Source organism: Nematolebias whitei, chromosome 12 (genome assembly GCF_014905685.2).
Source record: "Nematolebias whitei isolate Nwh7 chromosome 12, NemWhi1, whole genome shotgun sequence".
Lineage (NCBI taxonomy): Eukaryota > Metazoa > Chordata > Actinopteri > Cyprinodontiformes > Rivulidae > Nematolebias > Nematolebias whitei.
In genome coordinates, this window is record NC_056509.1 from 23743253 (window position 1) to 23769324 (window position 26072).

Sequence of the window (26072 nt, forward strand, 5' to 3'; positions counted from 1 at the left end):
CGAGGAGCTACACTTTTCCTCTCAGATGTCCGTTAATGATTTCTACACACCGTAGCTCCTCAAGGTGGACTTTATTCCTGAGCCGTACGTCCTCGTTGATGGGATACAGGAGGAGGATTAGTAACCCCGTGACAATGAAGGCTACAGGTGCGGCACCGATCAGCAGCTTCAGGGTGTACACTACAGGAGCAGGCTGCTTACAGGCGCCGGTGTCATACCCTGCAAACCTGCGTGCACACAAACATGCAAACAAGACATGGTAAACCGACAGAGGCAGGCGCTGCAAAACAAAATCCACACCATCTAACAGATTAATGTCACCGTTTGAGGACACTGAGGCTACATGATGAAAAACTTTGTAGGTAAATCGTGAAATAGATAGTGCAACTACTTTTATGTTAAATGATTTGCATATTAAAAGTACATAAATGCCATTTGGTTCCTATAAAGTTCTGTAAGTATGTAAATATAGCCTCGGATAGACAGCAATGCATTATGAGTTTCACTGCCATTATTTGTTAATTGAGTAATAAACCCTTAGTGCTTCCATGGAAGTAAATGGTAGCAGCCAGATGTTGCTGATTATACTCATAAAGGTTAAGGTAGTATCTCACTGGTCGTGACTGCTGGAGTCACAAAATGCAGTTCCAGCAGTCTAGAGTTACAAAAATCGAACAGAGAAGGGTTCCAGACGCCTGCAATGACTATTTTCTAAGAAAACATGTCTCACAATTTTTTTTTAATTCTTCAAAAATCCTGTGCTACAAAATCGAGGGCCCACAACTCACGCAATGGAATTAAAAATCTTCGTTAACATTTCAAGACATTTTGGAAACTCTCATGAATGTCATTTGCAATTTTTCACTAACGGTCGCAGCCCAGCTCAATGAGATACTGGCTTAACTGGTCATCAGTATGTGTGAGAACAGCAGAGGCTGACCTGCCACAGGAAGATGAGTTAGCACAAAGACATAAAGACACAACACCAGCAAGAATCTTAAAGAAGGATTTGTTGCTGCTAGTCTTATCTTAAACTACTATGGTTTCTCATTTTAGTTAATCCCAACAAGTTCATCTTGAGGTCAAACTGAAACTAAAAAAAATGCAAATAAATAAATGAAAAAAGTGTTTGTTTTCACTCTAGCAGCCTTAGTTAGCACGTTAAATGGTAAAAGTTTCAATTATTTTCCAGGAGCAAGCTCGTCTTTTGAATAAAGACTAAAGTTGAGATGTTTGGTCACGCACCAACACTTCAACTGTCAAGCATGGTGGTGTTAGTGTGATGATTTGGGCTTGTTTTGCAGCTTTAGGACCAGAGCACAACGCCATCATTAAACCAATCATTGCCTCACTAATGTATTCTAAGGTCAAATATGAAGTCAGGTGTCAGCTGAAAGTGGCTTGAATTTGAACGCCGCATGATCCTAAGCTCAGCGCTGTGAAGGCTCGTTTAACATCCAGATCATAACCTAACCAGAATGCCGCGGCGCGTTTCAGTCGGGCTGAGGTCTGGAGTCGAGCTGACAGGATTAAAAACTCACTCTAGGCAGAGCGTGGACACTCCCAGGGAGATCCCCGCAGCAAACTTGGTGAAGAAGACGTAGAACGAGTAAAAGATGGCTTCATGACCTTTGGAGAAAGGGTTGGCCAGTCTGAAGTCGTCGACCACATCTGGCAACATGGACCTGGATTGCACAAACACACATACGCATTCAGAGATGAATGAGTGAATTTTGCGCACATATGTCCTTTCCCTTATACGCCCAACCTCACTGCGACGTGCTGTGAAACTTTAAGCCGATGTGCCTCTTAGACCTCCCTAATGCGCTTACTTTAATTTCCTGCAAAACTCAGTGAAGATGCCAGCAGATGATTGCTAACTCCAGGAGCTCTGATATACTGCTGGGCTAAATTACAGAGCTAATAACACGATTAGATGAAGAGCAGCAGGCGCTACCACTGTCCCTCGCCCACAAATAGGAAAAACAACCGTCCGCTTCTAAAGTAAACATGCCCCCACGGGAGGCTGTAATTTGAGGGAGGGGTGACAGCCATAAAAGCAAACAGATGTAAAGATTCCTCTGGAACCCTGTGATGTATGATAGATCTACAGCATGCGCCTCCTCTGATTCATTTCAATGACATCACTTTCATGACCAGAACATGAACCGGGCCACCAAGTCACCATGTTACCTTTAGATGTACAGCTGTGGTCGCCACAGCTTACCAAATGTACAACATGGCTATAACTTAAGTTTCACAAATACCGAGCTCAAAGTTGATGTGGCAGCAGCTGAGAGTCATTCACAACCCGTAGAGATTTTACAGAACATCATCAGGTTTGGCCAAAACAACTCTGACTAACATTTCTCAACAAAACATTAACTTAGTTTAGTGCGATGTACAAGGAATGTTCAAAGATTTTTAATATAAATGAGTGATTTTGTGATCTGCGGGGCATTTTAATGCCTCACCACGGCAGAAGCAGCGATGCAGCTACGCTGAGTCCAGAGGAAACCGCCACAACGTAAGCCACCGCCACATTGGGGATGAAGACCAGCATCATGGTGAACGGCATGATCCACTACAAAGACAAACAAAAAGGGACAGGAGTTCAATTTTGTTTGCCATATTTGATCTTTTTTGTGTGTGTTTAATGTTCTTGATATAAATGTGAATGGCCATTCTTCATCCATCCACCAAGTGGTGCAAACTTTTAGAGTTTGTCAGAGCTGAAATAAAAACAGCACACTCACAGTGATGCCACAAAAAGCTGCCGTCTTCTTCCCAAACCTCTCCAGAAACCATTGCCACAGTGGGATGCTTATTACTGCAGAAACCTGTGTGGGAACATAAATCACGAGATTATCTGGGACAACAACTAACAGTAACTGAAATGTTAAAAAACTTGTGGCAAATATGCAAATGTATATTTCATTCAAAGCAATTCATTCCCACCGAAAATAACCAAAAAACAATCAAACACGCAATTTTGAGAGCCAAAGTTAAATATTAATACATTTTTACTTATACAACTGTGTTTATGTATTTTTCTGCGTTGAATCTGGTGACTCACGAGGATGGTCAGCACGATGTTCTGGAAGTGATCCCTCAGGTCGGCAGCGTAAGTGCAGAAGAGGACAAAGTTGCTCTGGATGAGCTGCAGGAATGGGAGATAGCACATTCAGATGGGCAGTGTTTGTCTAGTCAGCACTCAGCCTGCCACGCTGAGTGCTAAATGAAGGCACCGGAGAAGCTGCTGACTGCGTTGGGCTTTGATTTATTCCCACTCCGAGTCTCAACACGGATCACAGCTGCCACCTCAGCTGAGATGATCTTAGGAAAGAAATCAATTGCAAAAACTTGGAAATTTGTTAAATGACTGTAAAGCTGAGGACCCAAATCTGCTGATATTGATCCCAAAAGGCCTTAAACTCAAAATGGGCATTAAACACTATTTGTTTATCAAATCAGCATAGAGCACAGGGCTGTCAGGATGAAGGGCTGTTCTCTTTAACTGTAACAGCGCGTCATGTCCAAGAATACATTTACCTGAATTGCAACGGTGATGAAGAGGAAGGCAGCGGTCAGGATGAGGTACGGACCATGTCTCATCACCAGGATGAAACCCTGATGGAAAGGAATCTGCTTCTCTGTCTTTGGGGCGTATGGATCTGAAAGATGTGGAATAAATATATATGAGTGCAGTATATCAAATTACATGCAGGCAAGGGAAAGCAATGGATTTGCTCACGGGCTACTGGAAGTGCCCCTGCATTGCAGTAAATGCTGTTTATCTCTCTTAGAGACACAGTTTATAGTGCGATAAACATTTAGTTGCAGAAAAAAAAAGGAGTTGAAAGAGAAGGTTTATAACTTTTGATGTTCTGGGACAAAGTTATGAACAGTATCTTACTTGTTGGAGATTGCTTTTTGAATTACCTCAGCATGAGTAAATAAAGTTTAATTCTGACCAGACTGATGCGTTAACTGCTAGCCTTAGTGAGGTCAAGACCAAAGTGGATTACTGAAAATGCTATTTTATTCATATTTACACTGGCATTAGTAAAACAACAGTTACATCAGGAAACCTCACCCGGAAAAGGGAAACCGGGGCACCTACTTGATGCCAGGCCTGGGGTGAGAGCTCACCGGTGAGTGCCTCATGGTCAAGCCTTGGCTCCTGGGGCTCGGTCAGAACAAGCCCAAAAATAATAACAGGAAGTCACCTCTAGTGAACCCACCACCTGCGAGGAGGTCCGTCAAGGTCAGGTGCTGTGCATGTCGGGCAGCAGGCAAGGGAGGGTCTCTGGCCATGCAGATTCCTGGTGCCATAGACGAGATCTAGGGACATGGAGTGTCACCTCGCTGGGTAAGGTGCCAGAGCTTGTGTGTGAGATTGAGCATTACCAATTAGATATAGTTGGGCTCACCTCTATGCACAATTTGGGCTCTGGAACCCAATTTCTGGAGAGAGGCTGGACTCTCTCCTACTATGAAGATGCCAGGGAGTGAGGTGTCGGGTGAGTATGGTGTTAATCACAAGCCCCTGGCTGAATGCCTCAGTGTTGGAGATTTCCCTGGTGAATGAGAGTGTTATTTATCTGTGGCTTTCCCTGCAGCAGGGAAGGTTCTGACTGTTGTTTGTGCTTATGCACCAAACATTAGCTCAGATTACCCAGCCTTTCTGGAGTCTCTGGATTGTGTCTTGGAAGGGGTGCTATCTGGGGATTCCCTCATTCTAATGGGTGACTTCTATGTACATATGGGCAATCATCTGGAAGGGGGTGATTGGGAGGAATGGCCTCCCTGATCTGAACCTCAGTGGTGTTTGCTATTACTATTGCGATATGATTTGTCCATAACAAACACCAGGTTAGAGCATAGGGTGGTTCATAAGTGTATGTGGTATCAGGCCACCTTAGGCCAAAGGTCAATGATTAATTATGTAATCGGGTCATCAGACCTGCAGCTCTATGTCTTGGTCACTCGGACAAAGAGAGAGGCAGAGCTGTCAACAATCGCCACCTGGTGGTTAATTGGATCCTGTAGCGGGGGAGGTTGCCAAAACAGACCTGGTAAACTCAAACGCATTGGGAATGTCTGGTGGAGCCCTAGATCTATGCAGCTTTCAACTCACACCTCCAGGAGAGTTTTTCCACATCCTGGGGGAGGTTGGGGACATGAAATCCACATGGGCCATGTTCAGGGCCTCTGTTGCATATGTGATTTACGGGAGCTGTGGCTTGAAGGTCACTGATGCCTGTCAAGGTGGCAACCAAAGGACCTGCTCGTGGGCACCAGTGGTGAGGGAGTTCATCAAGCTGAAGAAGGAGGCCTTCAGTACTTGGTTGTTCCAGAGGACTTCTGAAGCAGCTGACAGTTACAGGGTGCAGAAGAACTGCAGCTTCTGAGGTTGCAGAAGCAAAAATTTGGGCATGGGAGGAATTTGGAGAGGCCATGGAGAAGGACTTTCGGTCAGCCTTGAGGAAGTTCTGGCAAACAGCTTGGCAAATCTATCCCATGATGTGTTTGGTTTGGGTGGGGAATTGCTGACCTGAACTGAGGATATTGTTGAGCAGTGGAAGGAGCACTTCAAGGATCTCCTTAATACACCCAACATGTCCACATTTGAGGAGGTAGAGTCTGAGGACTTGGGAGAAGACAAATCCATTACCATTTTTAAAAAGTGGGGCCGGAAGGTGTGTTCCAAATATTGTGGGAATCACACTTCTTGCCCTTAAGTATCTGGAAGTCTTTACAAGTGATGGTAGGATGGTATGAGAGATGGATCAACAAATAGGTGCCTCATCTTCAGTCATGAGGGCATTGCTTCGGTCAGTCATGGTGAAGAAAGAGCTAAGTTGAAAGGCAAAGCTCTTGATTTACTGGTCTGTCTACCTTCCTCTCCTCACCTATGCTCATGAGCTTTGGACCATGACTGAAAGAAGGAGATCCCAGATACAAGCGGCCGAAAATGGCTGCTTTCATAGGGTGGCCAGGCTCAGCCTTAGAGATAGGGTGAAGAGCTCTGTCATCCAGAGGGAGCTCAGAGTAGAGCCTCCCCTCCTCCACATCAAAAAGAGTTGGTTGAGGTGGTTTGGGCATCTGATTAGAAGGCCTCCTAGACGCCTTCCTTTAGAGATTTTCCAGGCATGTCCCACTGGTAGCAGGCCCGTGGAAGACTCAGAAGTTGCTGGAGGGATGGTGTATATGGATGGATGGATGGATGGGCGGGCGGGCGGACGGGCGGACGGACGGATGATCCAGCAAAAATATTGACATTCCGTTTGAAAGAGTCAGCTAGCTGCTGCTGTCACTGTGTTTGTAAAAATAAAAACAGAATGCTACGTAAATAACCATATGTGAAACCGACAGAGATGTAAAGATTTATAAAACAAAATTATTTAAACAAACAAGTTATTTTAAAACTGCAAGAACCCACTTGGGTTTTGGCCTTGCTAAAATTAGCATGTTAGTTTGTCAGTCTATCAGAGTAAACTATTTCTTTAAACAACTAGTTTAAAGAGCTATCTACAACAGGTAAGATGTTAATTGTTCATAACCTTTCCACAGAACCACACTTACAAAAAGTTCACTTAGCTGGAAAAGAAACCACCTGACTTACTGAATTCATTCATTTGTACTTTAATCACATGTTCTATGCACCAAAGTACTTGGGTCACTATCTTTGCCTCTATGTTATCGATCATTTCAGCACAGGGTCAAAGTTTAATAATCACAAGAACAGGATGAATTCTGATAAAAACTGATCCATTGTTGTTTTGGTTTCAATGACACAAAATACCTGTGTGCAAACTGCTACTTTGTCAATAGTCACAACTCTGGACCATCAAAACAGAGCTTTAAAAACTTTGTATTTAAGACTCTTTTTTTGTGTGTTTTTACACCTTTTGTGTATGGACAGGAAGTGAAAGTGCTGTTTAAAAATATCCATTTTTAATTATATCCATAGTAGTGTAGACAGGGCCATAGTTTTTGGTTAGTAATACTGAAATACAAATAAAAGAATACAGACTTTTTAAAGTGGATATTTATGTTTAATCGTTTTCTACGTGCATGGTGGGGGTGGTGGTGGTGGTGGGGGAGGGGGGGTATGTGTTTTTGTGGCATGATACGTGATGATGTGATATTAATATTATTGTTTTAAAAAAAATACACCGTTTCAGGTGATTTTTTTTTACACGAGCTAAAAAATGTCCTACACACCACCTATTGGTGCAACATAAATATTACAGCTTGTTTGTTAAAATCCGTTGTTGTTTTTTTTTCATTAATAGAGAAAATATATTCATTTAAAATAACGTGACCCTCGTCTAATTCAAAAGACAGTCAAGTTAAAAAGTCGAAGTATGTTAATAAATCGTGTATTGGGTGCGATGCTTGCTCTCGAATGTCTCACCGTCTCTCTCTCTGACTCCCAGGAACATCACCACGGTGCAGATAAGGAACACGCCTCCTATCACGCCAGCAGCTGTCATGTACATCTCCTTCTACAGAGGAAAAGAACAAACATTCAGCATGACCTACATCCATCCATCCCTACGCACAAAAGCAGCATAATCAAGTGTATTCTGAGACATCCTACAATCTTTAATTCATAACGTTCTCCAGTGCCTGAAAAAAAAGACTAATTTCAACACGATATACATCTATTCATCAGAGAAACAGAGGTGTTAGTTTATACGTTTAGTTCAGCTCTCCCTCATTCCATTACTCAGGGAAGATGATTTATAGCTTGTCTGGTTAGCACAGTGTGTTTCACGGTAATAGGAAGAAACCTCAGCCCGATTTGTTTCCAAAAATACAAACGGAACAGTTTCATGGCTGACAGGAATGGCTCTGCCTTAAACAACCTCTGTTTGTTTGTTAGTTATTTTATTCCCATGCACTCGTCCCCGGCGGTTCATTATTATTTCTGCACAGCGAACACTCCCTGTTTTCGAGGGCAGACAGAGTTTACCCAGACGGTGTGCCACCCTCACCAGCATCCGCGGGTGGGGGGATTTGGCGGTGAGGGTTTGGAGCCGTGAAGTGGTGACCCTGATAGGGTTCACCCAAAACCCATTGGGAAAAGAAGCATTGGAAAGCCAACGAGCTGCGGTCGAACAGTTTCATCTGTACAAAAGTTCCCATGGGGGATTCTCAAGAGATTCATGGCTCGATTAACAAAAAACGTGTCTGCTTCCAATCATGTCCCTTTTCTTTCAACTACCGTGTGGGGAAAGATCAATATATCTGAGGTGCCTTCAAATGTTCTGGGTGAAACATAAATAGGCCTAATGATTTGCAGACCGTGAACACCCCACAGTTCATTAGGGCTGCGTTTGGAGCCTGATGTGAGGGACCCCCCCTTTGTGGTCATAAATTGGGAGCAGGCCCAGAATTCGGGGTTCAGATATCAAACGTCTACGTCTACTTTTAGCCTCACAGGTTACACGGGTTACAACGCGTGTAAATTTTAAACGTCAGAGCTCGTAGTCAGTCAATAAATGCGGAGCCAGTTTTGAACAATCTTTCTTTTCATTCGACACGGTCCTATTTTTTAACAACTTGTGTGCGTTTCCATTTTATTCCAAAAGTACGCCACCTTGAGCACACACCACATCTCTGAAGTGACAGCCCTCGTTACTCTCAAACCAGCTCTGGACCTTCCATTTTTAGCACACCTGGGCATCTGGGCTGGCAGAGAGACACTTACAGCGTGTGACAGGTAGTCCTGCGAGTGCACCAGGCTCCTCACGATCTCTGCCCCGCTGCTGTTTCCAAGGTAACCGGCAGACATGTTGTGAGTGGGGCAGTGCTTCAGAGTGTGAGCACTGGCCACTATCTGGCCCTGGATGGCAGCGCCCACCAGAGTCCCCAGCACCTCCATTGTCATTCCTGTCATCACACGAGCAAAAATTTACCTTTCAATACCAACACTTTATCACCAAAGATCCAAAAAGGAAGTCCTCACAAAGAATAACAATGTAACATCTTACGGTAAGCAGTGGCTGAGTCTCTTTCCTTCTGGTCTGTGCTGAGGAACATGGTGAGAGCGGAGTAAGGCACGTGGAAACACTGCAAGGAACCAAAAACTCTTTGTTAAGACATAAATAACGCAGTTCTTGCTTAGAAAACATTTTTTGTGCAATATTATGGCTTATTCTGCGAATAGCAATAGCAATTTGTTCTCTATCATTGCTTTTTCGGGTAAATTCCTGATGTTCTCGGGTTTTTTCTTAATACTTCTGTGGTTCTCTGCTAATGAGCCCTGATGCAGCTGAAATAACAACGTTAATGTTTAGTTTTGCCAAAGATATTCTTACAGACTGCAAATGATATATCTGCATGTCTAATTCGTGAAGCCATATGCTAGCACCTTAGTCGTGCAGTCCTTCTGATGGCCAGCAGGTGGAGACTGTTTCGGTTGTTTATCGTAAAAGATGTTGCCCTAACTTTAACATTTCTGTTTGAATTACGTTGTCATTTACATAGATATTTTCATTATGGAAGTAGCAAGCTATGAGACTTTCGGTACAGCTTGAGACACATCAAGCAGATATTTTCCGCCAGTTCCTCGTTACTTCGCAGTTCGACTTTCGCGGACTCGCTCTTTTGCGATTGTCAACTTTAATATTACTCATGTGAGTGGGACGGTACGGGATAAAAAGTTAACAAAAAAATACTTCGGACAGGTGCCGCCATTTTGTAGTTTTCTTTCAATAAGCCAACGCTGTAACACCAGTCAAAAGAACTACACTACCCAGAAGCCAAAAGTGCTTCCGGCCGCTGCTTTCTGCCGAAATGGAGGGAAAGTTTTGCAATGCAAATCTACGCTGTCTATTCAGCTCACAGAACTGGCAGGAAAGTCGCAAATAATCCTGAAGCTCAATTATCCACGCGTACACCAACCTGGACGAGGCGATGGGCTTCGTCGCTGCAGAGTAGGTCTGCAGAACCAGAACCGAGCAGCTAGTCTGCAGAGCTAGTGAGTAAAATTTTGCAGTATTGTACAGTACATATATGCATGTTGTTAAAATGACATTGGTTTGAGTTTAGAACATGTGGGAAGGCTTTATAAAGCCTTAAAATATTAATAAATATAGTGTTCCTCCTACGCGGGTTTTCACCTTGTCGCGGTGGTGTGTGGACCATAACCCCTGTGATACCTGAGGGACTACTGTATAACAAGTGAAACTGACAAATGTGGAAATGTTCATTAAATAGTGTTTGCATGAACCAGTAAAAATATTTTTGGTATTAGCTCTGTTTGAAGATGGAAGCAAACGTCCTTGGTGTCAGCCATGCTCAGATTAGCCATTAGCTAACTGTTAGCCTGATATTATTTGTTCATATTTCCACTGAACTCCACTTCAAAACGCAAAACTACTGGTTTTATTTACTAAATAAAGTTCTATCTTATCTTAAATAGTCCAAATTCCTACACGATAAATATAGAAGGGTGAGTCTTTGGGTGGGGGCTAGTACTATTGAGTAACAAGGCATTACATAGTTTGACTGAGGCTAACAAAAGTCACTTCTATTTCTTCATTAAGTATGGTTTAAAAACAAAAAGTCAACTTGAGCATAACTGTGTAAGTGTGCACACTCATTCTGAGGTCAAACTAGAGTCACTGAATGAGTTAACATCCATGTTTTGTGTGAAACCCATGAGTCCCGGGAGAAAACACAAGAGAGGGACATGCAAACTCCACATAGAAAGAATCAAACTGTGGACCTTCGTCACTGCGTCTGTAGCAGCACATTACAGTTTTTGGAACTCATAAATATTTTATTCTCAATTCCAACTTAAAAGCACTACATATATATATATATATATATATATATATATATATATATATAAAAACTCAAATCAAAGGCTAGAAGTCTCTTTTCCGCACATTAGGTTGAAAATGCAGAGTCCACGCTGTATATTTATCAAAAGCAATCTCTGCATTTTCCATGCTGCTCTGGCCTCAGATCTGTTTTCTCCCTCCTCGCCACCACCTCTCCCAGAGAATAGCCGCGCAACCATAGTCCAGCTTCACTTTGTAATTTACACAAGGGCTCAGTCATCGCTGTGGCACAAACGAGCGTGCTCAGCCACAACGAAAATAAACGTGGCCGTGAAAAGGACTTTGCTCCTGTACAAGCATGTCATTTATGGGCCTTTTACTGGACGCAAACATTTATAGAGTCGAGCAGACTTCCTTGTTGGAGAGAGACGGAGGTGAGAAGTGATTAACTGATGGAAACCCGTCATTATTTGATGACCTTAAATAGACAAAGTCTTTGTTTACAGACTGAGACATTCTGATTGATTACAGCTGAACTTCACACAAACACAATCAGAAACAATGAAGGGCGGCTAAAAGTGGCAACCAGCATTTACCGAGCAAGAGGCTCCTGGCAGAAGTGCCTGTATACTTATCAAGTAGTTAGAACTATATGGCGTTACGGCTGGCCGCAGTGTGGCTGCGGCGGCCTCAGCGCTCTGTAGCTCATGTTATATGGTTTATCCCAGAGCAGGGAGGAAAATAATGGTCAGGACCATAATAAGAAAAGGCAAACTAAATAACTACACTTCCCCTTTGAGGTGAGGTCTCTAAACATTTCTGGGCATCTCATTTGCTGCTCGTCTAACAAGTCAAAACGTCAAACCATCTCCACCGTGAAGCCAGCTGCTCGCAAGGTCCGTGTACATTCAGGCAGTTCGTTTTTTCGTTTGAAACATAAAAGGAAGAAAACAAAATCGACTTGTTTTTTTCGTTTTTCGTTTATTGAACCAATTTGCAATTACGTGCACAAAACGAAAGTGGAAAAAAAAAAAGATGAGCGCTTACTTTTGATTATTTCATTTTGACAAGTGGTCTGACCCAGAAGTTCTCTCTGCCCCACACCGTGCAGCTTGCCGCTTGTGTACACACGTCCAAAACGGCGGTGAAGTAATTTTGAATTATTTTGATTTTTACCCTCCGAAAACCTTATATCCTGACTTTTTTTAATTATTTTTTGTATGTTGATCAAAAACACATAAGAACAGAGAAAAGTCCGAGAGACGGTAGTTTGCTGAATCTGGAAGTAAGCCCACTTTGAACCATCTGATCTCCATGGTAACTGAAGCTGGCCCCGTCACCTAATCCGAAGCGGTTTTGGATAAATCAGGGCTGTTTCGGAACATATTAATACACGTATATATACCGTTGTATTACAAGATGTTGATTATTAACCAGCATAGTGTGTAAAACTTTATACAAGGATTTCTAAACAACATAAGGTGGGACTTTTATGTTGATGTTTCAAAGTTTTCACAGTGGATTTTGAAATTCGGACCATTACCCCCAAAACAATTTTTTTGGACCAGCATGTTTATTTCATCACAAAAAAAAAAAGTCAATATTGGATTTGCAAAATATTACATATTTCAGTGCAAAGTAAATTGATTTGAAATTAGATTGAATGTTCTGTTGGGATCACAATAACTGGTTTATTTGGAATGCCCCACCCTCTCCAAACATGGGTGTGGTTTTCCCCCCAAAAAACGTTTCCGGGTCAGACCACTTGTTAAAAGTGAAATCATGATAATCGAAAGTGAGCGCTCGTTATTAGTTTCTTCCATTTTCGTCTTGTGCACAAAATCGGATGAGGGAAAACGAAAAAAAAAAAACTAGTGTGTTTTTGTTTTTTCATTATTTGTTTCAAACGAGAAAACGAAATGCGTGAATGTGCTCGCAACTTTCTGTGTTTAGTTTTGACGTTGTGTAATCAGAAGAGTTTTCATCTCCTGTCGTCACTTCTTTTATTTACTGCTAGTGAGGTCGAGCTGATTGTGTGGAGCGCCATGAAAGTGAAGCGTACTCACAGTGATGAGGGTCTGGTAGAGGCAGTAGAAGCCCAGGTACCAGATGAACCTGCCGGTGATGAAAGGAGGAACGAACCACAGGTAGAAGTACGACACCACTAGGAAGGGCGTGCAGCCCACCATCCTAAGAAAAAGGAAAATGAGAAAGACGGCAGACATGAAGACAAATTCTTAGTCTTGAGTGTGTGTTGGGAGGACTCTCAGCTACAGCCACACTAAATTTGATCTCAATATCTGTAAAACTGACTGAGCTGTGGCCTTTTTTGTGTTGGCTATGCTTGATTAGCCATGTCAGCCATCTTGAATTAGATTGACTTCAAAGCTTTAAGCTTTGTAGATGTTCACCCAGTGATAATTGTTTGAGAGCTTCGTTACAATCCGTCAAGTGGTTTACGAGATATTTTGCTAACAGACAAAGAGGGCTGACTCCAATAAATGTTTTAAACAGAAATCTTAGGCTAAGTGTGGCGTTTAGTGTATGTACTGCGACTGACACATCTCTGTCCTCGACAAACTTTTACCCATTTTTGTGTTGTTTTGTTGTTTATTAGCTGTGGCAGCCATCTTGAATTAGACTCAAAAACGTCAACAGTTGTAGATGTACTTGCCACGGCTGTATTCTAAAGGTTTCATCAAAATCCATCAAGATTCTCACGAGGCATTTTGCTAACAGACATACAGAAATTACACCAATAGTTAGTGGCAAAGTTTGAATCCAAGTTTTCATGAGATCAATTAATGCTCAGGGTATGAGTTGGGAATGACCTTCAGCTACTACCACACCAAATGTTAGCTGAATATCTGTCAAATTCAATGAGGTGGGAGGTGAATGTGGCCGAATGTTCCTCACTATGGTCCTGGCCCTTTGACATGCTCTATAGATGGAGAGCATTTGGATAGTTTAGACTTTGTAGTTTATATATCCAAAATATACAAAATAATTAGTTTCACATATGCTAAACACACATTCTCCTTTTCTTTAGAGTGTCTTATCATGCTACCTTAAAACTCTAATACAGAAATAAACATTGTAATTGTTAAATAAATATATTAAATTGTAGCTTGTGTGTAGTTTGGATCATTTTCAGTGGAGGTCACTGGAAAGATTCTGAACAATTAGTATCTCACCTGTTATAGATAGCTCTTTGAATAACCTCAGTTTGGGGAAATAGCTTAATTCAGATGGGATTGACGAACTAACAGCTAGCCTGAGAGTGGGTGAGGACTAAAGTGGACTGAGATCCCCCAGACTGCATTAGAAGTGCTACAGCTAGCTGCCACTGCTGCTATTTGCACTCACAATTGAATTATATGTTAAAAAAAAAAAAAAAAAGGTAATGCAAAATTGCCAATTCTGTGAAGAGGTGTAAAACAGCGATAGCACCAAGTACAATAAAAGTTTTGAGAAGGGAGATGTTTTATTAGTTTTAGCTTGATAATCTGGTCAGAACTTATACTGGATATTTCTAAAACCTCCAACAGCAACCGAGAGGGTGACGCTGGAATGAGAACAGCTTTTTCTATTGGCTGGATGCAACATGCTTTAAGTCCCGCCCTCTACATGTGACAAAACATTGCCCGTGGTAAAATAAAATATGTCTAATACACTTTTTGTCAAGTTTAGACGTTTGTTGACTCCTGCATTGTTTACCTTGCTGCTGTATGTTTAAACTCATTTTCCTAACACACTGAGCTTTTTAAACTGAGGCCAGTCAGAGCTACATACAACAGGTAAGAAAGTAAATATTCTTTTTTTTAACAAACATCAAAACATATCTCTTTAATGTTTTTATATAAAATGTTCTGCTACACTTCAGTGACGCTGCCAGCAGTTTCACTCACTGCAGACTCAGGGATTTGATAAATCCCACTGATCACTGAATGGCACCGCCCCATAACCGTAAAAAAACTGAGAATGAACTGCTAAAAATCATTTTAAATTCCATGTTAAATTGTCAACATAGTTGAAAAACACACAGAACAAAACAGTACACAGCACGCTCAGTAAATAAGTAATTTACATTATTTATCAAGAGGAACTACTTTGTGGGGCGAATTAATTTTTCAGGTGGAGCACCGCCTCGCCTGCCCCAACGAACTGGCCACCACTGCTAATATAGCAATTCCCATTTCTAATTCACCATTATCTGACTCAAAAGGTTAAAAACTGAAGCAGTCAAACCAAATCTATCATCATTTTTACTCTCAATTTTATGGCATCTCATGCGCATCAATTAGTCGTTTGTTTGCACAAAAACCCGAAGCGTCCACAACTTCATGAAGGTCAGAATGTGTTTGAGGAGCTCTCAGACGATGTGACATCAAACTGATTGGTCTGAGCTAAACTAAAGCTTTGAACTGTCAAACTTAGTTACAAAAGGGGGCCAAACTTACCGTATTTTTTGCTGTATAAATTGCACCTTTTTGCATAAATTTGCAAATCCTGCAACTTATACACTGAAGCAACGTATTTATGGTTTTGCTCCATATTTATAATTCAATTTTTGGCTGAGATCTGACCATTTCATTCATTCCGACATGGAAAGTATTGAACACAACCATTTTCAACCGTTAGAGGGCCCTCGAGTAACATGGCAAGCCAAGTGTCTCATTAATAGGCAAAAGTGGCTATTAATGAGACACTTGGCTTGCCATACAAAGCCACCTTCGTCTCGCTCTGGAACTCCTGGAGCAAACGTCAAATCAGCTGCATTTCTCCGCACCGCCCAGGTGAAATGCAGCTGATTTGCCCATTAAAGTGCATTTATTAAGGAAAAGTTCAACTGAGACACACCTTTACTGTAATTTTGCTCAAACACAATTGTTTTTAGGTGGTTATCGTGTTAAATTTCAAATTTCCTGCAGCCGCCATTTGGCAGCCAATCAATTTTTGGCACAACGCCGTCCCACGTTTCCAGAATAGATGCAACTTATTTATGGTTTTTTTTTCTACTTTATTAGACTTTTTGGACTGATGCGACTTATAGGGCGGAAAGTATGGTAAACTAAGTTGCACTAAATTTAACTCGTTTCAATCTTAGGGCCAAATTCAGTCGATACATAACCTCAAATCAGATACCTGACATGTTTTCTTGGTTGCAGGTCCCTCGACAAGCGTTTGATTGGTCTCATTTGACGTCCTCTGTTGCTCTTTTCCCATAAAATCAAAGATGACTGAAACATTTAAATACATTTTTCTTGGGTTCAGACATGGCCAACTGTCGTGAGAGGTCATCAATAAAATATGCTACTATATGAAAGCAAAATGTGAAGCAATAAAAATATTTTACATTAAAAAATATGTTGGAGGACAGACGAATGCTAACAAGAGCCATATTTGGCGCTGGAGCCTTGAGTTTGAAACGTACCCAACCACTAACGTTTATTTTTTAGTTTTCTTCCAATGCATAGCGTTAAAAAAAAAAGTCTTAGAAGTTTTTTTGGGTTTTTTTGTTGCTGCTTGCTGGTAATTCACAGCAGCAGTCACATATAATCAACATACCAGTACCCAAAGGGACGTTTTAGGGCCCAAAGCTTCCATCGTTAAGCACTCAGGGCAAAGATACAAATCACTAAATGTCTGCCTGTGGATGTGTAAGCTTCCTGTTGAATGGACAGACGGGACTTTCCAAATAGGATAAAAACTCAGGGAGTGTCTTACCCTGTCATCACAAACGCTGTTCAGCTCACACACACACACACACACACAGAGTCAGGAACGCACAAATCTCCATGCTCCCAGGGGTAATCAAAGCTGATTAAACCTCAGCATCTGTCTGCAGCTGAGTGTGGCTCTTTGGTAACTGTGGATTTGGACTCGCTCCAGATCTACAGGGTTTGGTGTCGTGATAGAAGCTGTCACGCTAGTGTGTTCTAAAAAGAAATACACACACGCATGCTTAGCAGCTTTAAAACAAATCCTATTTGAGAGAAGGGGATGAATAGAAATCCACATTGTCACACGTAACATTTCAATCCGAAGGCCCCGAGAGGCGTCACACGAGAGATGTAGCTGAGCGGCGCATCAGAAAATAACGCACGTAAACCGGTGTAATGCGTCCTGGCATGAAAAGTGAAAAAGCAATCGATGCCCTTAAAGCAAACTGGTTGAGCCGAGGGCGAGTGGAGAGCTAAACACAGCTGCTGTTTATCTAATCCTCAGGTGTGAGTTTAGAGGAGCCTTTTTAAAATGCTCCTCCAAACACGGGGCGCTTTGCTTGTTTTTGTTGAGATTCTGCAGCAAACAGCAGCATCACGCAGTCACCATAATTATATATGAGGGCAAAGGAGCCAAACAGCGTTCAGAATTTATGAACACATTTTTGTGTTTTTTTATACACAGGCTTGGCTGTGTGGAGGGAAAACAGACATTTTCTCCCCAAAAGAAATCAGAAATAACCTGACCAAAGGTTGTGGCTAAAAAAAAAACAAAAAAACATGTGAACAAACAGTTTAGTCTCATTTTTGAGTGGCTTGAAAAAGCACTTTTAGGAAATCGGAAACTCTCCGAATCAGCAAAAAACAAGCAAAAATGTTAAGACTATTTATTTTTATAATGTGATGCTTGCATTTAATCCTCGTTAAAAGGATTTGACTGTAACATTCTAGTATTTTAACCTTTGCAGATGTGAAAAATGCTAATTTACTGCCTCTGGATAGTAAGGGGTTAAAGGTTGCATAACATGTGGTACATGAGGTGGAATGAAATTGTGTACTCAAGGTCCCGCTTACATCCAAACATCCATCCATCCTTCCATTTTCTTTACCCGCTTATTTCATTTTGGGTCACGGGGGTCGCTGGTGCCCATGTCCAGCAATCACTGTGCGAGGGGCGGGGTACACCCTGGACGGGTCGCAAGTCCATCACAGGGACACATAGAGACAAACGAGACAAACAACCATTCACTCTCTCACTCACACCTAGGGACAATTTAGAGTTACCAATCAGCCTAACATGCATGTTTTTGGACTGTGGGAGGAAACCGGAGTACCCGGAGAAAACCCACGCATGCACGGAGAGAACATGCAAACTCCACCCAGAAAGGCCCCTGGACCGGGGTTTGAACCAATGACCTGCTCGCTGAGAGGCAGCAGCTCTACCAGTTGCGCCACCGTGCTGCCCCCATCCAAACATAGCAAAATATAAAGTATAAAAAGAAATAGTATATAAGGATCTAAGATATACGCTAAACACTAATAATGTAATGTAATACTATGTATTAAATAGCAGCCTGAACATGAGTCTGTGGTGAGCAGATGGGTTTTAATACAGCAGCTTAAAGGCAAGATAAATATATATAATAAGGTGTATATTGAGATAATCAAGGTCATTCATTTTGCAAAAATTATATTGTCCAAAGTTTTTCTGTTTGCAAAATATCACAGATTCAGAAATTTGATGTTATTTTGCAACTAGTCAGTTTAATTCAAACAATGAGTGCGGTAGCTAATCAGTCAACACAAGAAAGGCTAAAAGTCAGTCATTTTAACAGATATGGAGCTCAGAGTCGACGTGGTAGTAGCTGAGAATCGTTCCCAACACGAACTCCAAGTGCTAACAGATCGCACAAGAGTTTTATTTACAACTCTGGCATTTACAGTCGGAATCAACCTGATTCAAGATGGCTGCCGCTGTTAATCGACCCTAACGAACACAAAAACAGCTAAAGCTTAGAAATGCATTCCGTCGAGGCGTGATAGTTTTTATTTTCATTTGTTGTCCGTTTTTAGTTGTCTTAAAACGCAGTTTTGAAGCCTTGTCATTTTAGTTGTGCTGACGATATCTGTGGATTGTGTGATTACCAGGGCATGAGTCTGCCAATCTTGGTCCACCTGCTTTTTGTCATGAAGAAACCAACGATGGGATCGGTTACGGCACCCCAGACTTTACCTACGAACAAGACCATGGAGGCCTGGACGGCGTTGATCTGCAGAGTGGAGCAGAAACAGAGTTCAGAGCTCACGTATGAGACCCGCAGATTTATTTATTTATTTATTTTTATACACGTTCATGTACTCTCTGTCCCCCGGACAGGTTTACCTGAGCAACATCGAGCAGATAGATTTGCAGGAAGAAGGCTGTGGCGCTGGCAGCCACCTCCTTCGGAGCTCCACCAATGGCAAAACATAGTTTGCTGCACATGGACAACTTCTGGCTCAGGTTGGTCTGCGAAGGCAGGAGAGATGAAAGTCATGATCAAGTTACACTCGTGGTTTATTCTGACCTCAGCAAAACAATAAATGTCATCAACCTAACGATGTACGTCCCCGTCATTATGTGCTTGTTGAGCAAGGATTTTTCTCATTATCATGCGGTTAACCTTCAGCCAAAGATTAAGAGCATGTTAGGAATTTTTTTGGTCTCCAAACCCTTTGTGTCATTTTTCACCACTTTTTATTGTCTGTCCAAACAGGTCTCTCTTGTAAATGAGTCTCCGAGGCTCAATGGGATTTATCTGTTTAAATAAAGGTTGAATGAATTAATTTATCCATTATGTTTACCCGCTTCTTCCTTATTGACCAAAATATGAATCAGAAAAGGGAAAAATGGAGGAGAAACTTGTGGGAAATTGGAAAATAAAGCAAAGTTCATTCATTCAACCTTTATTTAAACAGGTTAATCCCATTGAGCCTCTGGGACTCATTTACAAGAGAGACCTGAAGTTTTTAACAAAGAGTGATGACAACAGTGGACAATCATAAAAGATGCGTACAATTTTTTTTTTTAACAAGTTAAAATAAAAATGGCAACCAAAAGGACAATCAAAAGGAAAAGTAGTGAAAAGAGTGAATGAAAATAAAAAATAAAAATTGTGTCAGTGTTACAAGTTGAGAATGTCAATGTTCCATTTCTGCATCCATCCATTATCTTTACTTCTTCCTTTTCGAGGTGCGGGGGTCACTGGTGCCTATGTCCAGCTACAGCTGTGTGAGAGGCGGGACACCTGGACAGGTCTCCAGTCCATCACAGGGACACAAAGAAAAAGACCAATCAGCCTAACATGCATGTTTTTGGGTCTGTGGGAGGAAACCGGAGTACCCGGAGAAAACCCACGCATGCACGGAGAGAACATGCAAACTCCACCCAGAAAGGCCCCAGCTGGGATTTGAACCGGCGACCTCCTCGCTGAGATGCAGCAGCTCTACTAGCTGTGCCACCCTTTTTGCAACTATAACTAAATTTGTTTTTGCACAGAAATTGTTTGCAAACCAAATATAAAGTGTTAGGAATACCAACTTGCAGTAATATAGTGGGGGTGGACAACAGAAAACCAGTAATATCTTGTTTTATGTTGTGTTTTCAGGCAACGCCACAAATGTGTCACTGTTATTAATACAAACCTTTCACGTTACACAATCTGAAAACCAACGTTTCCTCTAAAACAGCACAAATCATCATGTCAGACTCTGAATCAGAAAAATCATGCTGTCATTTACATTTTGACTCCAAAAATAACAGATCTCTTCAAACACTCGTGATGCTTCACTGATTCCCTGACTCTGCAGTGATTCATCCATCGTTGCACGGTGCTAATTCCACTCCCTAAGAAAACACACAAATAATCCCAGTAATGTGGTTTTAATTCACCAGCCTGGTCCGGCTGGAGGACAAAAGTTCATTGAGACATGTGGGTTTGAGTTAAAACGGGATCAGAGGTAGAAGCCCTGCTGGCTGTTAGCAGTGTGGTCTTTGGGTGCAGACGCTGAGGCTTATGGAGGAGCCGGACAAACCCACCGAAACCCTTGGCGGTTCCGTATCCTTCCTGTTGCTCTGCTAAAACCATTAGGACTCGGCGTGTGGATTTGAGCTTTCATCTCCAGATTTGAAGAAGATGAGACACTCAGTCTGAGGAGCCCAGTATTTACAACCGTCCCCGAAGCTTCTTGTCTTTTATAACCTTAAGTGTCTCTCACACACAAACTAGCATCGCTCCACATCCAGCGGCCGGGCCTTGACTGGCAGCTCCCCGTGAGCTAAATGAAAGAAGGAAATCACCAAAGTGACCACAGCCACGACCGGCGCACTGTTATTATCCAGCTCAGGTTTTCTTTGCCTCCTTCTTTTGCCCCATCAAAACACGGAGGGGGTTGGAGAACAACAATTACCAGGAGGGGGATGTGTGTAATTATTCAATTGCGAGACAAGCGGGGTCAGAGGTAAGTAAAGGCTGCGCGGTGGTTCCAACTTCAAAACTCTCTCTTCTTCCACTCTCACTGCAATTATCCCTAATTGGAGAGGGATGGGGAAGAAAAAAGAAAAATCAAAGTCTTTGGTGTCTGGAGAGTGCTGCTTAACTGATGATGTGCAAAAACGACTCTCCCTGCTTGTCTCTGAACACTTCTGCTTTTCCCACCAAAATCTTGCACTCCATCTTCCACCACTGAGTCATCATGCAAGACGATAAACAGGATATCCCCCTCTGCTGCTGTCTGGATTGGACTCACAAACAAAACCCCATATATACACACCGCACAGGCAGATATGGAAAAGCACCAGCTCGGAATAAAAACAAACGTCTGCAAGAATTCAGAAGCATAGAGACAAGGACAGATAAGTTTAATCTCTGAGGTCGGTAATCCTCAGGCTCTGAGAGGAATCGGTCTTAATTACGGCTGAGGATAATTAAAGACAAGAGGCGAAGACATACTTCACCACTTCAGTGAAGGACTTTCCTGACAATTCTAATTGTCATACTGCAGATTCCACATTTAAGACTCAACGAGGAGCTTCAAACCCTCTGCTATCATTACAAGTAGCACTTATTAGTGTGAAAATGTCACCAGTAATCTGAAAACACTCCTTTAAAAAGCTGTATCTTCCTTTTCTTACAATGATGTTGCATGAGGAAGGGAGAATGCATGAGAATCGCTTCTTGGCAGTGAGTCTTGTACTGTTGAAAAGCCTGCTTAGTTCTGTAAGAAAAATGCATTTGTGGGATGAGCAGCAGAGTTAGGTATGTGCTCATGATTAGACTTGCCAAAACTCCTCTGCCAGTCATTCTGATATTCTGCCACTGACTCATGTTTTGAGCTTCTGGTACCGCAGGTGCTGACAATCAGCCGCCTGATGGGAATCTGTTATGCCGCTTTGCCATTGGTAAGTGCAGCCCCAGTGCAATAGAGAGTGAGTGGGATTGTCAATGCAAAGTGAGCGGGCTCGTAGCTGGTTTGTGTTTGAGCTACTCCGACTGTCATCGTCCTTAATTGCCCTTGAATTTCTGTTACGTCCAGGTGTAGCCATGATGTGCCATCATCTCTGATATCTCGCTGTAAATGTGCTAAATACATGTGGCGCCGTCCGTTAACACGATGAGGATGTGGAGGTTCAGATGTAGTTTGCAGTTTTGCTGAGCGGGTCATCCAGTGATGTAGCTTCGCTGGCCAATCAGCGGCTGCTGGCTGCTTATGTCAAAATCAACCACTCGGAGCAAACTGCTTGGAACTTCAAACAAGGTGGTCCCGTGAACCGAGCTAAGTGGGGTGGATACCGACAGTGGAGGGGCCCTGGACTGGTGCAGTGTTGTGTGGAGCCAATGAGAGTTGAGACAGTGGCAAAACACCATTATTCAACACCTATTAGCAACCAGTGATAATGACAATTCTCCACAGTCTATCGGAGAATACCTCCAGAGTTTAGGAGTGGAGAGGATGGACTGGTCTGCTTGCAGTCTGGACCTCAACTCCACTGAACACCTGTAGGATCATATCAGGTGTGCTGTTTATTCCAGAGTGGCCAACACAACCAATCACCACTGGCTGATTTCTGGCAAATACTGATGGAAGAATGGGATTCATGTTGCTGCGTTCACGCGTGTCATCTGCTCACACAGACTCATGTTCGTGCTGCTGTTCAACATATTGTTTTTATGCTACTAGTGCTTAGCGTATTTTTAGTTGATGTTTTTCTTGGTTCATATCTTAGATCTTATTGCTGTTTTTCTTTACATTTTATTGTTGGATGCAACTGGGACCCTGCGTACATAATCTTGTTCCACCACATGTACCACATGTATGACAAATAAATCTCTCTGACTCTGATTCTGACTCTGGGATGCCATCCCACAGCAATGCTGTAATGCCCCTTTTCCACAGTTCCTCCTTGGCCCCGCTTTGCCCTGCTCAGGCCGGTTCCGTGTTCTTTTCCACAGGGCCTTCTTCGTGGAACTGGCCTGTTTTTTCAGTACCTACTTCTCTGCGGTTCCATTGAGGCCAAGCAGGACCCTAAAATGTGACATCAGCACACTGTTGGTCTATGGAAATGAGGCATATGTGACCAAACTGGTGAGTGATGAGGCTGTTGTGGCTGTGTAAGGTTCTTCCACATGCTCCCGAAGCCCCTGTGTGTTAAATAAATTGTTGAATTGTCAGTATGTCTTGTTTCTTAAATCCTTATTTCTTCAGTCCAATGAACAAGGTGAAACATGAGCTGAATAAGCTGTGTTTCTGCGTAACCAACAACGCAACTCTGCTGCTTAACGTACAAAACATTTACTTACAAAGGTGGCAAAGCTTAAATACTGCTAAGCAACAAACATCATTTCATCTCATCAGTATGCATACCGTGAGAACCGATCAACAGAGGATGCCATCTCCTCTGTGGTCCACACTGCGCTCAACCACCTGGAGCAGAAAAACTCTTACGTCCGTATGCTCTTTGTGGACTTCACATCCGCCTTCAACACCATGATCCCCCAAACCCTGATGAACAAACTATCCACACTAGGACTAAGCCCCTCCATTTGCAACTGGGTACTAGACTTTTTAACAAACAGACCACAGTTAGTGAGGATCCACAACTTCTCCTCCTCCACCATAACCCTCAGTACTGGCTCTCCTCAGGGATGTGTGTTGAGCCCCCTCCTGTTTACTCTGCTCACGTATGATTGTGCAGCTACCCATCCAGGCTGTCACATTGTAAAGTTTGCAGATGATACAGCGGTGGTGGGATGCATCACAAACAATGATGAGTCCAGCTACAGGCAAGAGGTGGAACACCTGGAGAGCTGGTGCAGAGAGAATAACCTTCACATCAATGTGAAGAAGACAAAGGAGATGATTGTGGACTTCAGAAGGAACAAAAACATCTACACCCCCCTGAACATAAGAGGATCTGCGGTGGAAGTGGTCTCCAGCTACAAGTACTTGGGTGTACACATGAATGACAACCTCAGCTGGAGCAACAACACCACCAGCCTGATCAAGAAAGCTCATCAGAGACTCTACTTCCTCAGACGGCTGAGACGAGCTGGTCTGGGAAGCTCAGTCCTCACCTCCTTCTACAGGTGTGCAGTGGAGAGCATCCTGTGCTCCAGCATCAACGTATGGCATGGAGGCTGCACAGCTGCAGAAAGAAAAGCTTTGCAGAGAGTGGTGAAGGCTGCACAGAAATCTGTCGGAATCAGCCTCCCCACCATCACAGACATCTACACCTCCAGATGCAGGAAGAGGGCCACCTGCATCATGAAGGACCCCACTCACCCAGCACACACACTTTTTGCCCCACACCCCTCAGGAAGGAGGTTAAGGAGCATTAAGTGTAGAACCACTAGACTGAGGAACAGCTTCTACCCTGAGGCTGTTAGACTCATGAATCTCCAACTAGAATAATCACTGTGAAAAACCATATCATGTTGCTGATGATCTGTTTCATGTTGCTGCTGATCTGTTTCAATGTTGATGTGTTCATGCGTGCACATCTGCTCACAGACTCATGTTCATGTTTGTGCTGATGTTCAATGTTTTATGTTATGAGTGTTTAGTGTATATTTAGTTGATGTTTTTCTTATTTCATATCTTAGATGTTATTACTGTTTTTCTTATACATTTTATTGTTGGATGTAACTGGGACCCTGTGTACATAATTTCGCTCCACCACATGTACCACATGAGGTGCGAATGACAATAAAGCAACTCTGACTCTGATCGTTTTAGAAATGCAGACAAGCTTCAGCTCCGATCAGAACTGTTCAGACCACATTATAAAGCTATAGCAGGTTATTTATAAAAGACATTAGAAACTTGGAAATGTTTTACACTGAAACAATAAATCCCACTGAACTGAAATTGTCTAATGAATGTCTGTTTAGCTTGTAATGGCTATATAAACAGATAAAATATGAAGGTAAAAGACAATATTCTAGTTTCTCCAGTTGGTCATATTTTGAGCTGACATCAGTAACTTTAACTAAAAATACATTTTGTCAGTTATGCTAAAAAATTGTGTGAGGAAAACGATCCACGACAAATTTAACCAGTGCAGTTTGCAGAACTTCAGCATGTCTGAGTGAAACCAATCCATCAAAACCAAAGTAACTCTCAAACTGGTGCCAGTCACTGCTACTCAAGCGGTTGCCATGGTTACCAGCTTGCAGTACAGTCTCCTCTGAAGTGATGAGCTTTAGAGGCTGAGCAGAAACAGCAGAGAAGAACCAACAAGAACTCTTGAATAAATAAACTCTTCAGGACAAGTTTACCGTGTCCATGATGTCATAACAGGTGGTTTATGACTGGTTATATGTAACAACAGGCCGTAATACAAAATATGGACTTTAGCCTGACAACACTTTGCTGTTTTACTTTATATACACACAACAACTAGAAGTGAAAAGTCAGAAAGAGGACGGTTTGACATTAATGACATTATCACAAAATATTGCTGGACTTTTTAGATGACAGCTGATCGGTTTCTGAAACCGAGTTAAAAAGAACAAACGATGTCAAGACCAGTTATTTTTACCAAAGCTTCATTTTTCTAATTTGAAAGACAATAAAATGTTTTAAACTTGTCTAAAGAAAAAAATAAATCTACTAAAGAGAAAGTCCACATGCACAAAATAATGTTGTCCCGATCTGAGGACATGCGATGCCATGAGTGACTCCTGACCACAGACCAGAGACGAGCTCAAACTCATCAAAAGATTATTTAACAAAAAGAGCTGAAAATGGAAGGTTCGGCTTTTTTATACACGTGCAATTTTTAGTCCATCATCCATCCACCATCCATCCATCCATCCATACATACATTCATCGTTCATCCCATCCATCATCCATCCACCATCTGCCAGTCTATCATCTGTCAATCCATCATCTGTCCATCATTCATCCATTTATCAGCCATCTATCCATCTACCTATCATCCATCAATCCAACATCCATCTATCCATCACCCATCCATGAATCAATCCATTCATCATGCATCCATCAC

At 42.3% G+C, this 26072-nt stretch overlaps 1 protein-coding gene across 1 annotated transcript in view; it reads right to left on the reverse strand.

Annotated features, from left to right (window-relative positions):
* mfsd2b (major facilitator superfamily domain containing 2B) overlaps positions 1-26072 on the reverse strand; it is a 31236-nt gene continuing 5164 nt past the window's right edge. The window contains exons 2-13 of the mRNA XM_037685330.1: positions 18909-19034; positions 18671-18795; positions 12869-12992; positions 9006-9084; positions 8723-8904; positions 7424-7514; positions 3553-3674; positions 3077-3160; positions 2757-2840; positions 2475-2584; positions 1542-1685; positions 1-227 (exon numbers count right to left, since the gene is read on the reverse strand). Coding sequence (XP_037541258.1) covers positions 8-227; positions 1542-1685; positions 2475-2584; positions 2757-2840; positions 3077-3160; positions 3553-3674; positions 7424-7514; positions 8723-8904; positions 9006-9084; positions 12869-12992; positions 18671-18795; positions 18909-19034 — 1491 coding nt within the window. The 3' untranslated portion in view covers positions 1-7. The remainder of the gene's footprint in view (positions 228-1541; positions 1686-2474; positions 2585-2756; positions 2841-3076; positions 3161-3552; positions 3675-7423; positions 7515-8722; positions 8905-9005; positions 9085-12868; positions 12993-18670; positions 18796-18908; positions 19035-26072) is intronic.